The sequence below is a fragment of the Bos indicus genome, chromosome X, assembly GCF_029378745.1.
Source record: "Bos indicus isolate NIAB-ARS_2022 breed Sahiwal x Tharparkar chromosome X, NIAB-ARS_B.indTharparkar_mat_pri_1.0, whole genome shotgun sequence".
Taxonomy (NCBI): domain Eukaryota; kingdom Metazoa; phylum Chordata; class Mammalia; order Artiodactyla; family Bovidae; genus Bos; species Bos indicus.
Window position 1 is genome coordinate 96,121,567 of NC_091789.1, and position 13,195 is coordinate 96,134,761.

Consider the following 13,195-nt stretch of genomic DNA (forward strand, 5'->3'; position numbering starts at 1 on the left):
GAGGTGGTTGGGAGCAAAGCTGTATTAGGTAAGGAAACAAGTCTGGATGGTGTCAAATCCATACAAACATATGCAAAGAATCAGAAATCATGACAAAGAAGGTGAATATAACAGAAGCTATAAATAGATACCTGATATCCTGCCTTATATCAGCTTTTCATCACATAACATTTTATATAATATAATAATGATAAGAGTGTGTTAATGGGATTACCCTTTATAGATTTACTATATATGTGACAATATGAGGAAAAGAGGGAAACCCGAATAGAGCAATATAGGAGTAATGTTTCAGTATCTCATTAGAATTTGTGTAAATTTCAAGCTGATTGTGATAAAGTAAGATATTTACAGTGGCATACAGCTAAGGAAATAACTTTAAGGTAGTGGAAAAATCCGTAAAGAGTTTAAAATGCTGCATTATAAAATATCCATTGAATGCAAAAGAAAGCAGTAAAATGAGGTCCATAAAACAAAACAACATGAGACAGAAATATATATTGGCAGATGTAAGTCTGTATCAACATTAAATGTGAATAGATAAAACAGTCCAACCAGAAGGCAGACGTTGAGAGACCAGTTTTCTTTTTTTTTAAAAAATCCAACTGTGCGTTGTCTAAACAGGACACAGTTTAGATTCTAAGATACATAAATTACCATGTATGTGTGTGTGTGTGTTCAGTCGCTCAGTCGTGTTCAACTCTCTGGGGCCCCATGGACTGTAACTCGCCATGACTCCTCTTCATAGAATTTTCCAGGCAAGAATACTGGAGCGGGTTGTTATTTCCTACTCCAGGGGATCTTCCAGACCGAGGGATCGAACCTGAGTCTCCTGCATTGGCAGATAGGTTCTTTACCACTAGCGCCACCTGGGAAGCCTTATATGACCCAGCAATTCTACTCCTAGACAATTTTGTCCAAGAGAAATGAAAACATGCTCACACAAACACCTGTACTCAAATATTCCACACGTGTATTCCTAATAGCCAAACCCAGAAACAGTCCAACAAAGGAACACTACACGGCAATAAAAAAAGAAGGAACTACTAATGCATGTAACACCAAGGATGCATCTCAACTGTGCAAATGAGAGAAACCAGATGCAGAAGGCTACATATTATATGATTTCATGTCAATGGATCTCTGGAAATGGCACAACTGTTGGCACAGAAATGTATCCGTGGTTGCCAGGGTATATGAGTGGAGGAAGGAGTCTGATGGCAAATAGCCCAAGGGAGCATTTATGAACGATGAGACATTTTCTACATTTTTATTGTGGTACCATTTACACCACGGTATACATTTGTCAAAAATCTACAAACGGTAATACGTTAAAGTGTTGGCTTTTATTGTATATAAATTAAACCTCAATACTTTTTTTTTAAAGTAAAAGGAAATTTTAAGTATTTAATTATTGGTTATTGTATCCATCTAGACCATGAGCTCAAAAACATAAAAATCGTATTTTGGAATTCTTCTGAGACCTGGCCAACTTCCAGGATTCCACATGACACCTTTATACTCTTATGATAGGACACAGAAACTTGGTCTAAACCATGCTGACAATTCCCTCTCCTTCACCTCAAGTCCAAATTCTTGCTGAGTCTGTCCATTTTACTTCATAAACGTCTAATGTGTCTACATTTTCCCATGTCCACCACATCTGCTCTAGTCCAAAGCCTCCTTTCATTTTATTGTCAACCCCCTTCTAACAGGTCTCTCATATCCACTCAGGGTGTCTCTTTCCCTCTTCCCGCCCTCTCCCTCCCTCTCTTACAGTTGCAAAACTGTCTATGACTTTGTAGATAAAGGCTACTCTCATATACAAAGACTTGAAGGCATGGTCTAGCTTCTGCCCACTTTGCTACCGACATTGAAAGGAGAGCTTCCTTTTCTTGTCTCTCCTATCAGGGTTCCTTCACACCCTCCATTTCCTAAGCTTCTCTACTTAGATTTCCCCAATTTCTTTTTTTTTTTTTTTTTTTTTTCCCCCCCAATTTCTGTAGCCTCCTTCAAGCTAGGCTTCACTTCCAGATATACAACTTAGGTTTCGAGAAAGCAAAACAACCAAAGATAAAATTGCCAACATCCATTAGATCATGGGGGAAGCAAGGGAATTCCAGAAAAACATCTAATTCTGTGTCATTGACACAGACCTCTGACTGTGTGGCTCACAACAAACTACAGAAAATTCTTAAACAGAGGGCAGTACCAGACTACTCGACCTGTCTCCTGAGAAACCAGTATGTGGGTCAAGAAGCAACCATTAGAACCAGAGTTGGAACAAAATGACTGTTTCATAATTGGGGAAGGAGTACGACAAGGCTGTATATTGTCATGCTGCTTATTTAACTTACATGCAGAGTACAGCCCACAAAATGCCGGACTGGATGACTCACAAGCTGATATCAAGATTGCTGGGAGAAATATTGACAAGCTCAGATACACAGATGATACCACTCTAATGGCAGAAAGTGAAGAGCAACTAAAGAACCTTTTGATAAGGTTCAAAACAGGAGAGTGAAAAACCTGGCTTAAAACTCAACTATTAAAACACTAAGATCATGGCATCTGGTCCTATCACTTCATGGCAAATAGAAGGGGGGTAAGTGGAAGCAGTCCATCCTAAGGGAGATCAGTCCTGAGTGTTCATTGGAAGGGCTGATGTTGAAGCTGAAACTCCAATACTTTGGCCACGTGATGCGAAGAACTGACTCATTTGAAAAGACCCTGATGCTGGGAAAGATTGAGGGCAGGAGGAGAGGGCGACAACAGAGGATCAGATGGTTGGATGGCATCACTGACTCAATGGACATGAGTTTGGGTGAACTCCGGGAGTTGGTGATGGACAGGGAGGCCTGGTGTGCTGCGGTTCATGGGGTCACAGAGAGTCGGACACAACTGAGTGACTGAACTGCACTGAAGAGGAAGCAGTGACAGATTTCATTTTCTTGGGCTCCAAAATCACTGCAGATGGTGATTGCAGCCATGAAATTAAGACACTTGCTCCTTGGAAGGAAAGCTATGACAAACCTAGCTTGCACGCATTCTCCGGTACTTCAGCAGTGTCCGGCTCTTTACAACCCCATGGACCGAGGCCCACGAGGCTCCTCTGTCCAGGGGATTCTCCAGACAAGAATACTGGAGTCGGTTGCCATGCCCTCCTCCAGGGGATCTTCCTAACCCAGGGATTGAACTCATATCTCCTAAGTGTGCAGCATTACAGACAGATTCTTTACCACTGAGCCCCCAGGGAAGACCACGACAAACCTAGACACCATATTAAAAAGCAGAGCCATCACTTTGCTGACAAAGGTCTGTAGAGTCAAAACTATGGTTTTTCCAGTAGTGATGTACAGATGTGTGAGTTGGATCATTAAGATGGCTGAGTGCTAAAGAACTGATGCTTTTGAATTGTGGTGCTAGAGATGAGCCTTGAGAATCCCTTGGACAGCAAGGAGAACAAACCCTCCAATCCTAAAGGAAATGAACTCTGAATATTCACTGGAAGGACTGATGCTGAAGCTGCAATACTTTGGCCACCTGATGCGAATAACTGACTCACTGGAAAAGATCCTGATGCAACAAGATCGAAGGCAGGAGGAGAAGGGGGCGACAGAGGGTGAGATGATTAGATAGCATCACCAACCCAATGGACATTAATTTGATCAAACTCAGGGAGATAGTGTAGGACAGAGGAGCCTGGCGTGCTGCAGGCCATGGGTAGTAAATAGTTGGCTAAGAAGCTTTCTGTGTCTGTCAGTGGTAAAGGCTGACACTTATGTCTTCACACACTCAGTGCCCCCTGCTTAGGGCTGATGGTGGGTCCTTAGGATGCTCATCACATCCTCCCAGAGCTCAGACCAGGGAGCCTTCTCACAACAGGAATGGAGCACTCTACCCTGGTGCAGAATTGGGAGTTGGAGCTGTTTACCACCTCTCAATGTGTTTTCTTTCTTTACATTCATTTGCGCATTTCTTCTTGAGTCACCAAATCCAACTCTGCTTATCCCCAACTGGTTACTGTAAAAAGCTGCACCTACATCTCTATCAGGGCGGATGCATGTATCCCCTGCACTATTTTCTTTCTCTCCCTTCAGAATCTCTAGACTCCCAGACACCACCCTCAAAAGGGGCAGTGATGCAGGCGAGGTTGTGACTCTCATCCACAGCCTGGGTCAAAGCACGGCTGTGTTATATATAACCTCTTTCACTCTTAGAATGAACCTTATCTTCTAGCTTTCCTCCTGCTTCTTGGCCACCCTGCTCACCGTTTTGCTTTGCTTTTCCCTTAGGTCCATTCCCTGTGTTTCTCCTTTGCACTTCTTTTCTGTTTATGTGTCTGTCTGGCCCACCGGTGTGATATTCCCATCATCCACCTCACATCACTGGTCTTGTTATTTCAAGCATGGCAGAGACGTCCTGAGACATGCTAGTAATCAATGTGTGTGTACTCAATGATGGAATATTTTTAATGAGTGACAGGAAGGATCTCCTCCATGTAGGAGTCAGTATATAGGTGTCATATTTGTAGCACCATACATAAAGCCTTGTGTCTTCTTCCAGACAGTGCAGGGGTGTGGCTCTGTCTTGGTGCTCTGGTGCCCTTCCATGTCCTTACTTAGGCTACGTAGGCAAGGCTAAACTGCAGGCTGACTTGAATTTTGGCAGAGAACCTCCAGATTGGTCTTGCAGCAAGGGGAGATAAGCAGCCTGATGAAAAGATGCTATGAGGCAATTTCTCACCTACCTCCTTATCCAGCTGGAGGTGACACAAAGTTGTTACTCATCCACCTCTGGTTTCAGTTGAACATAGGATGTTTCCCTAGCCCAAGCTGAGATACAGCTGTGGACTATAGAGCTGCTCAGTGCCATAGGGCACAACTGTGGGCTCCTTCCTGGCAGAGACCCACCACCTGTAGTGCCTGTTACTGAGCCCTTCCAATTCAGTGGCAAACTGCAGGGATAGGGACAAGGCAACTGACACCAGGGTCATATTGCTTCTGCACTGTCTGTAAGGTAGAATCTGAATCCATTCGGGTTCATTGTCTCCTTACTGGCCAAGCCTGTAGAAGGTGACAAGCCAAACTAACAACTGCAGTGGTGCCCTGAGGCCCTGTAGCTCCTGCGCTGTGACTTAGGGACTGGTTGCCTGACTACGTGACAGAGTCTGGTGTTGAGTTGTGTGATGTTGTGTGACCAGAATATTGGCTTATTTTCGCTGTCATCACACACAGCAAGGAGCACAATTTTCACTACATACTATGACTTAGGGTAGCTTTATCAGTCCTCATTAAAAAACCCACCTTAGAATGGATGCCATGTCTGATACCAGCTATTGAATCTGCTATTGAATCAATATATTTATTTAGACAAAATATGTTTCTGAAATCCAATTCATTTTAAAAGTTAACCTTCTACTTGAAATTCAAAATCTGCATCACTTGTGAGAGAATTGTAAAGGTAAATGTTTAAATGAAAAATTGAATAAGCCAAATCCATTTGCAATGTAATGCCTACTTCACGTTATCTTGTTTATTCTTCATAACAAATATTTACTGTAAACTTGTAATTTCCACTTTAGAAATGGGGAAACAGATCCAAAGGATGTAAATACCTTTCTCACCTTCACTCAGTATGTGTCAGAGCCAGTACTGATACTCTTAGTTATGTCACGTGCTGTGCTTAGTCGCTCAGTCGTGTCTGACTCTTTGTGACCCCATGGACTGTAGTCCGTCAGCACCTCTATCCATGGGGATTCTTCAGGCAAGAATACTGGAGTGGGTTGCTGTGGCCTCCTCCAGGGGATCTTCCCAACACAGGGATCAAACCCAGGTCTCCAGCACTGCAGGCGGATTCTTTACTGTTTGAGCCACCAGGGAAGCCCAGTTATTTCATGTCATAGCCAATAAGGAGACAGAGCAGATAAAACTCAAGTCATTTTGTCTCAGAAGTTCCCCTCATTCCTTTCTCTTTTCTTCTAGCTAGGATCTAATCTTGTCAGACAGCTCCATGACCTAGGGGCTTTGTCAAATACTTTTTGGTAAGATGGGATACTCTAATTTAAGTCTCATGGTAGATTTGAACCTCCCATTTTCAGTCCTTTAGGACCTGGATTTTCATACCTCTATAAGGGCACAACAGCTGCTATTTATAATCTCCTGTTATTCGCTAAGCAGAGTAAAGTCTGAATAGGTCCTTTGTTGTAGAAATATATTTTTTTGGTGCATTAGGATGCAGATGCGGGCTCAGAGATGTAAGCATTTTGTTCTTATGTTAATAATAAGGATGTAAGGGAGGAATCAGACAGCTGGAGGACTTTCCTGTAGCTCAAATGGTAAAGACTCTGCAGAAGACCAGGGTTCAATTCCTGGGCTCGGAAATCCTCTGGAGAAGGGAATGGCAATCCACTCCAGTATTCTTGCCTGGAGAATTCCATGGACAGAGAAGCCTGGCAGGCTTCATGGGGTCGCAAAGAGCCGGACACAACTGAGTGATTCAGACACACACACACACACACACACAACTGGAGGGCTTCTGAGATCTGGTGACTATCAAGCCAGTGGAGGATGTCATGGAGAAGAAAAGATGTTTGTGGCTGCTCTCTCCCTGCACCCAAAAAACCTTGGAAGGCAAGTCAGAAATGTGTGAAAGATATGCTGTGCCATTTGCCATGGAATTTGACAGCAGTTTTTTTTTCCTGTCTCCCTACAACCTTTAACAATGGCTTTGGCATTCCATTTCTCTATAGGGCAGTACAAACATATTACATTTTAAAAAATGTTTCTCTGTCAATGATTTCATCAGGGACACTGTATGAGATTTGGGTGGCATGGTTTGTAAACCCATTTATTCAAGAGAAGACCAAAGGCTTTTATGAATCTTTTATGTGTGGGTATACATATGTATGTATAGGCATTAACATGTAGATTATGCCTAAAGAACATGTTATGACCAAATTTTTTTAACCCTAGAAGTGCAAGGGTGGTTTAAATGTATAAGGTTACCAGTGCAATTCACCACATTAACAGAAAAATGGAGGGAATACAATTCTATGATCATCACAATTGATGCAGTATAAGTGTTTGATGAAAATTAATCTATATTCAAGACAGAAAACTAGGAATAGAATGGAACTTACTCTGATAAAGTATATCTACAAAAAAGCAACGTAAACAGGTTGAAATGGAGAAGATTTTTCATTTCCTATTGGGAAAAATGCCAATTATCACCTACTTTAGTCAAGAATATTCTGTCCAGATTTGTTCAATGCTGCAAAATGAGGAAAGGCTTAAGGTTTAAGCCAGTAGAAACTGTTGATATTCAAATATAATAGTATATTTTGAAAAGCAAAAATAATCTACATCTAAATTTGTGGAATTAATATGCATATTTAGAGGAATTGTTGGACAGAAAATCCATATACAGACATTCTATCTCTACATACATCCTCAACTAGACAATAAAAATCACAAACCATGAATTTTCAATAACATTAAATACCCAGGGATAAATTTAACAAAAAAATGTGCAAGTAGAAAATGAAATTTTATTGACAGAACTTTAACAGTCAAATACACAACATAAGAGCAGCATAGATGGTTTCAGTTTATCTTCTTTCAAGCAAATGGCTGCCCTTCACCTATAATATAAACATTAAAAAAGTTACTTAGCAGAACTTTATTTCGATGACAGGAGAGGTATACAAAGTTCACTGCAGTTGTAGTTTTATAAAATGGACTAAAACAGGAACACTAAGGGAGACCCTTTGGCTTACCTTCAGTTAATCCTCTCTAGAGATTTTATAGACTTTTCAAGCATATTACCAGTTATTTTTAAAAACGCACTACTCTTCCTAGTTATACACGAAAAGAAGGACACTGAGTTCAGAACAAATGAAATCAGTGGAACCTATCAGAAGGTAGTTTTCAGTAGAAGGCAAAACTGTGTACACATTCAGTAAAATATCTAACAACAAAAAACACCCTAAGGAGAACAAAATACACAAAACTTGAAACAAAAAATCCCAGGAAAAGTATCATTTAAATGCCTTGGTTTGAAATAATATTCCGAATATAGGATAGCTAAACAGTTGTTCTGTCTGTTACTGCTTAAGTGAAGTAAATAAAATGGCCAGTATTACATTTGTTTCTTCTCTACTGTGGAAAAGTGTAGACATTTTCATTTGTTCTAATTTATCCCTGATATGGTGGTTTTAAGTCGGTTAAACATTTGTCCCCCTTTTTACTTGCGGCCCTCATGTAATTCTAAATGTTTCTTTTCACCCTGGAAAGCATTCCAGTTGGTATAATACATTATATGGTGACACTAACTTTAAGTCATTACTATCACTGGCGACATGGTGACATCAAAATGTGAAGCAGAAATAGGACTGTTTCTCACAGCCACACCAAAAATGAAAGAAAAAAAAGGAGAGAAGAAAAGGGAGAGCAAGAGGGAGTATGAGTGAAAGAGAAAAGCAAGGAAGAAGAGAGAAAGAAAATCTGGAAAAGCATATTTTTTTGTTTCTAAATGATAATGGCTTTTGAGAGAAAACTCTGACTAATTTCAAAAGTTCATCCACGGTATTTGTGATGTTTAGTTATTTAGTTACTGTGGGGTATGTTAAATAATATTTGTTTTTCTACCCTACTAGCCATTTCATCAATATTCTGAAAATATTTGAGTTCCAGATTATACTCTGCTTTAATTCTGTAATATACTAACTGTTAGTGTCTTGTTCATATTTCTAATTATGTGTACTTGGGCTTTGTCCATTTGCTTCACAATGATGTAACCTAGAGGAATGGATCTGGCAGTTTGGGGTTGGCAGATACAAACCATTACATTCAGAATGGATAAACAACAAGGTCCTACTATATAGCACAGGGAACTAATGTCCAATGTGTATATATATAAAATTTTGTAAACTAGAACACTGTCTTTATTTATTAGTTGAGTTTATTTTCCTCTTCCTAACAATTCATACCTGTCTTTTATTAAGTATCTTTTTCTTTTTTCCTTAGGTTTATTCTGTTGCTCTTTTTCTTACCTTTTATGTTGGATGTAGGATTTATGTACCTTATAATTTATGTATTTTTCTTTTTAAATACCACACATATTTAGGGCTAAGATTTTTCTATGAGAACATTTTAATCATGTTCTGTAGTTACTTGAAAGTCATCTGAAAGTTTTATTTTTGTCTAACTGTTCTAATGGAATGGAAAAAAAAACATAAAGTGAAAATATTTAGAAGGCTAATACACAGTACGTTCTTCCCTAACTATGAAGTTCTTCCTTTAAAATCAGAACCATGCAATTCATTGTCAGCAATTGGGAAAACACGTATGTGAAAGACACTAAGTTGATTATGCGAGAAGAACTAGAGTTACAATATTTGGCCTTCAAAACTTTTTAAACTCATGTATCAAAGAAGAAAAATAACATACTTGATATGGTTAGAGATGATTATATCATGAGGCTCATATTTTTATTAGTTCTTTAAGAGTGAGAGTGGGGTGTATAGAAAAACCATCATAGTATTGTAAAATAATGATCCTCCGATTAAAATAAGCAACCTCCCCCCGCAAAGAAAACCAAACGTGGGGGCAGTTAGTGTGCTTAGCATATGTATCTTACTCACACCTGCCTTGAATATCACTGACTAAATGCACTCTCTCAACTTGATCAGCCACAGAAACAGGAAACTAGACTATCTTTATTATTCAGTCATTTCATGCTTCCCTGGGGAAAGGATTTAAAATGCAAATTTTTTTTAAGAGCTAGAGAATTCAGAATTTGAGAGAATTTAACATACATCAAGCAGAATGTTGGCTCATTTTCTTTTTTAAAAAAATTAATTAATTGATTTTAATTGGAGGCTAATTACAATATTCTGGTGGTTTTTGCCATACATTGACATGAATCAGCCACAGGTGTACATGTGTCCCCCGTCAGAAAACGAAATCTCAATCCCCCTGTTATAATTTGACTCAAGATGACATTTTATGATAAATACATCATACAAAACAGAGTATTCTTGTATGCATTCCATCAAAGAGAATCAGAGAATGCAAAAATTAGCATTGAAAAATCAGCATCTGCGTGTATCTGTTCTGAATTCACAACTTACATGAGTAAAGTTGAGTTTAGAAGTTAAGGGATTTCACAGAATCACACACATTATGCTAAAGCTGGTACTAGAACCTACTTGGATGCCTAAGCATATTTCAAATAAACTGGTATTTATTACAAATGCATTCCATATTTGCTACAAGCAGAAATTATAGAAGAACCTGAAAATTATTAGCTGTTGCTTAAAGTACTTATACGCAAGAGAAGAAAACAGTTTCCTAGTTTCATTTTGATACGGCTTTGATCCTGTCTGTTTCTTTATTTGAAAGTCTATAAGTCAGGCACTCAGGTATCTGGGGTCTGAACTACCTTTCAAAGAATATGTGAACTCTATTATTAAAATAATAGTAATGTTCCCTCTATATTAGTAAAGATATAATATTCTGAAAAACAGAAACCACATAAATTACTTTCTGAATGGATGACATACCTGCTTCTGGCATTTCAACAGGCTCTATATTTGACGCAAACTCCTCCCTGACATCGGGACCATCTCCACCTTCACCCCCAGTCTTTGCCAGAGCCAATTGCTGGAGAGCAGCTTCCAGGCCAGAATCTTTAAAAAAAAATGCATCAATTATATACAGTATAAACATACTGTAAAGCATACAGTATAAGCATACTGTAAAGCATACAGTATAAACAAGCGAATGATGATATTCATTCCCTCGGTGTTATGAATTAAAAGCCTTAGGTTAGTATGCTAAAAATGGATGAATAAGAACCTCAGGAGCATTATTCTGGGAATGTTTTGCTGGAGAAAAAGGAAAGCAGAATTTTCCGAATGATATTACCATTTTCCTTTTCCAGGGTTGTCCTCAGACAATTTAGTTGCCCGCCTCTCTTTGTCTTGAAAACAAGGGAAAATTTGAGCGACCACACTAACCTGCAAACTATACTCTCCTCAGTTTTTTAGGAACTGTCTGAAGTCCTTTTCTAATGTTTCCTTTCCTCCTCTTACTAGTTATGTCTTAAGGCATGACACACAGATACACTTTACCTTCAAAGGGATCCTTCTCCTCTTCTTCATCACGATTCACTGGATCCTCTCCATGTACTTCCTCCTTTCTAGGTGTGATATCCTGAATCTCAGCTGGTGGTTCTTCTTGTTGAGATTGCTCAACACTGTGCTGCTGCTCCTAGTAGAATGTGCATGGAAATAAAAACTTTTTTTGTTAATACATCTAATAGCATAAATATATTTAATACATAGATATATCTGATCGTAAGCAAACCTAACAACATTTTCCCAACACAATTCTATGTGCTTACTTTTAATAAAGTTATTCTTCCCACAGAGAACAGTTAGCTCCCATAAGAGTTAGCCAGAAAGACTTTGGAAGTTATTTAAATCTATGTTGGGATGGAAGCATGCAGGCTGTTGTTAATAATCAGGAGGAGGGAGTCACTGGGCACATTTCCAGGGAATTTAACACTATAATCATCCAGGCAACGCCAGACTATAATATATCTGGATCAATGTTCCTTCCTAAGACACATTCTCACCCTTTATCAGCATGGAAGACGTTTATCACTGCATCTGTACTACTTAACATCATTTTCTCAAAAATAAACTTGTGCTAACAGAAAACATCAAATGGTAAGGTTACTCACAACCACAGGTTCATCCACCTGGGAGCAATCTTGCTTTGTAGGTCCCAATGTTGATGCCACTTGCCCACTCATATTTCTCCCTGAAAACACAATATGGTGATTTAGAAAATGTATTTAAGAGTACAGCTATATTTGATCACTTTGACCACCATATGTTGACTTATTTTTTTTTTAATGTGAGAATACTTTCAAAAGAAAACTCTGGTTAAGTATGAGTGTACATGCATTTCAATTACACCAAATACAGTCGCTTGCAAAGCCATTTGTGTCTTTGCTAAGCTGGCAGAGAAATCACCTGAAGGTACACAAGGCGGCTGAATTTTTGGGAGGACGTTTGATTTTACAACAGAATTCTCCATCATAAATGTATTTAGTGAAATGCTGCTAGGAATTTAAAAACTCAGGACTATTGCTCTTATCACACTCCTATTCACCAGACCTATTTTCCCCAACTCCCTTGGAATTCAGTTGGAACACGAAGAAAGGCTCAGTCTTTACAGCCTGACTATGGTGATTTTCTCAGTGTCTGGGGCTGAGGTGAGGCTGCATACAGAGCAACCGGTCCACTTCTCCCTTGGTACCTTACCACAAAACCCACGATACAGTCACAACCCCACTGCAGTCCGGTTTCTAGGCCTTTCCTTAATCGCCCACCCTGCCCCCTGCCCAGGTCCCACTGCCGGCCCCAGATTCTGTGCTCTGTTGTCAGTTCCAGGGCCCCAATGAACCAAATATCTCAAATAGCACCCCCAAGTCTCCCCCCACCATCATCCTACCCCCTGCCCTCCTCTGCCCACTGCCCTTCCTCTCCCATCACCAGGGCAAGAACTATGGCGTCGCGACACTTGTGAGGAGAAAGATGACGACCTCGAGAGCTTTCCTCTTCAAAGGCCCCAAATCGCACTGCCCGACCCGCCCGAAACTCGCTGGCTCCCCCTCACACACACACACTTAAACTCCAGACAGGACAGATCTGTTAACCTACCTGGTGAGTCTCAAGAAGTGACAAAGAACCGGGACTGAATAAACACACCCGCCTCAGGCCCAACGCTCCTCACAACGCTCAGGAAGGCCGATGCACACCAAAGCGCATGCGCAGCAAGGGGTGCGCACGCGCAGACACTGCGCATGCTCACTGAGTTGGGCCTGTGCAGTGCAGGTTGAGGTTTTCCCACCACTGAGATAGACTCCTGGAACCGCAGGGTCTCTGGAGGATGAGAAAGGGGCTTGAAGACTATATTTTTTCCCTTCCACTGCAGTCTTTCTTATGCATCCACAACCTGTGGTGATAGGTAGTCCCAGGTTACCCTTAGTGGAGAATGTGTCTCAGAAAGACAGTCATGACAGAAATAGATATTATGATTATAATACCTATTTTTACACATGGTCTGATGAACCATTTCCTTCGTTGGTTTGGGGTTTTCCGTCATACTCCCAATGGCTTTAC

The 13,195-nt window shown here is 40.1% G+C and overlaps 1 protein-coding gene across 1 annotated transcript; it reads right to left on the minus strand.

Moving 5' to 3' along the window:
* Positions 1 to 7,529: 7,529 nt before the first annotated feature.
* LOC139181367 (P antigen family member 3-like) lies at positions 7,530 to 12,843 on the minus strand. The gene is made up of 5 exons (XM_070784595.1): positions 12,734 to 12,843; positions 11,749 to 11,828; positions 11,135 to 11,273; positions 10,565 to 10,690; positions 7,530 to 7,642 (listed from the first exon to the last, which is right to left on the minus strand). The coding sequence occupies exons 2-5, from the start codon at positions 11,818 to 11,820 to the stop codon at positions 7,620 to 7,622; spliced, it is 360 nt and encodes a 119-aa protein (XP_070640696.1). The 5' UTR covers positions 11,821 to 11,828; positions 12,734 to 12,843; the 3' UTR covers positions 7,530 to 7,619.
* Positions 12,844 to 13,195: the final 352 nt, after the last annotated feature.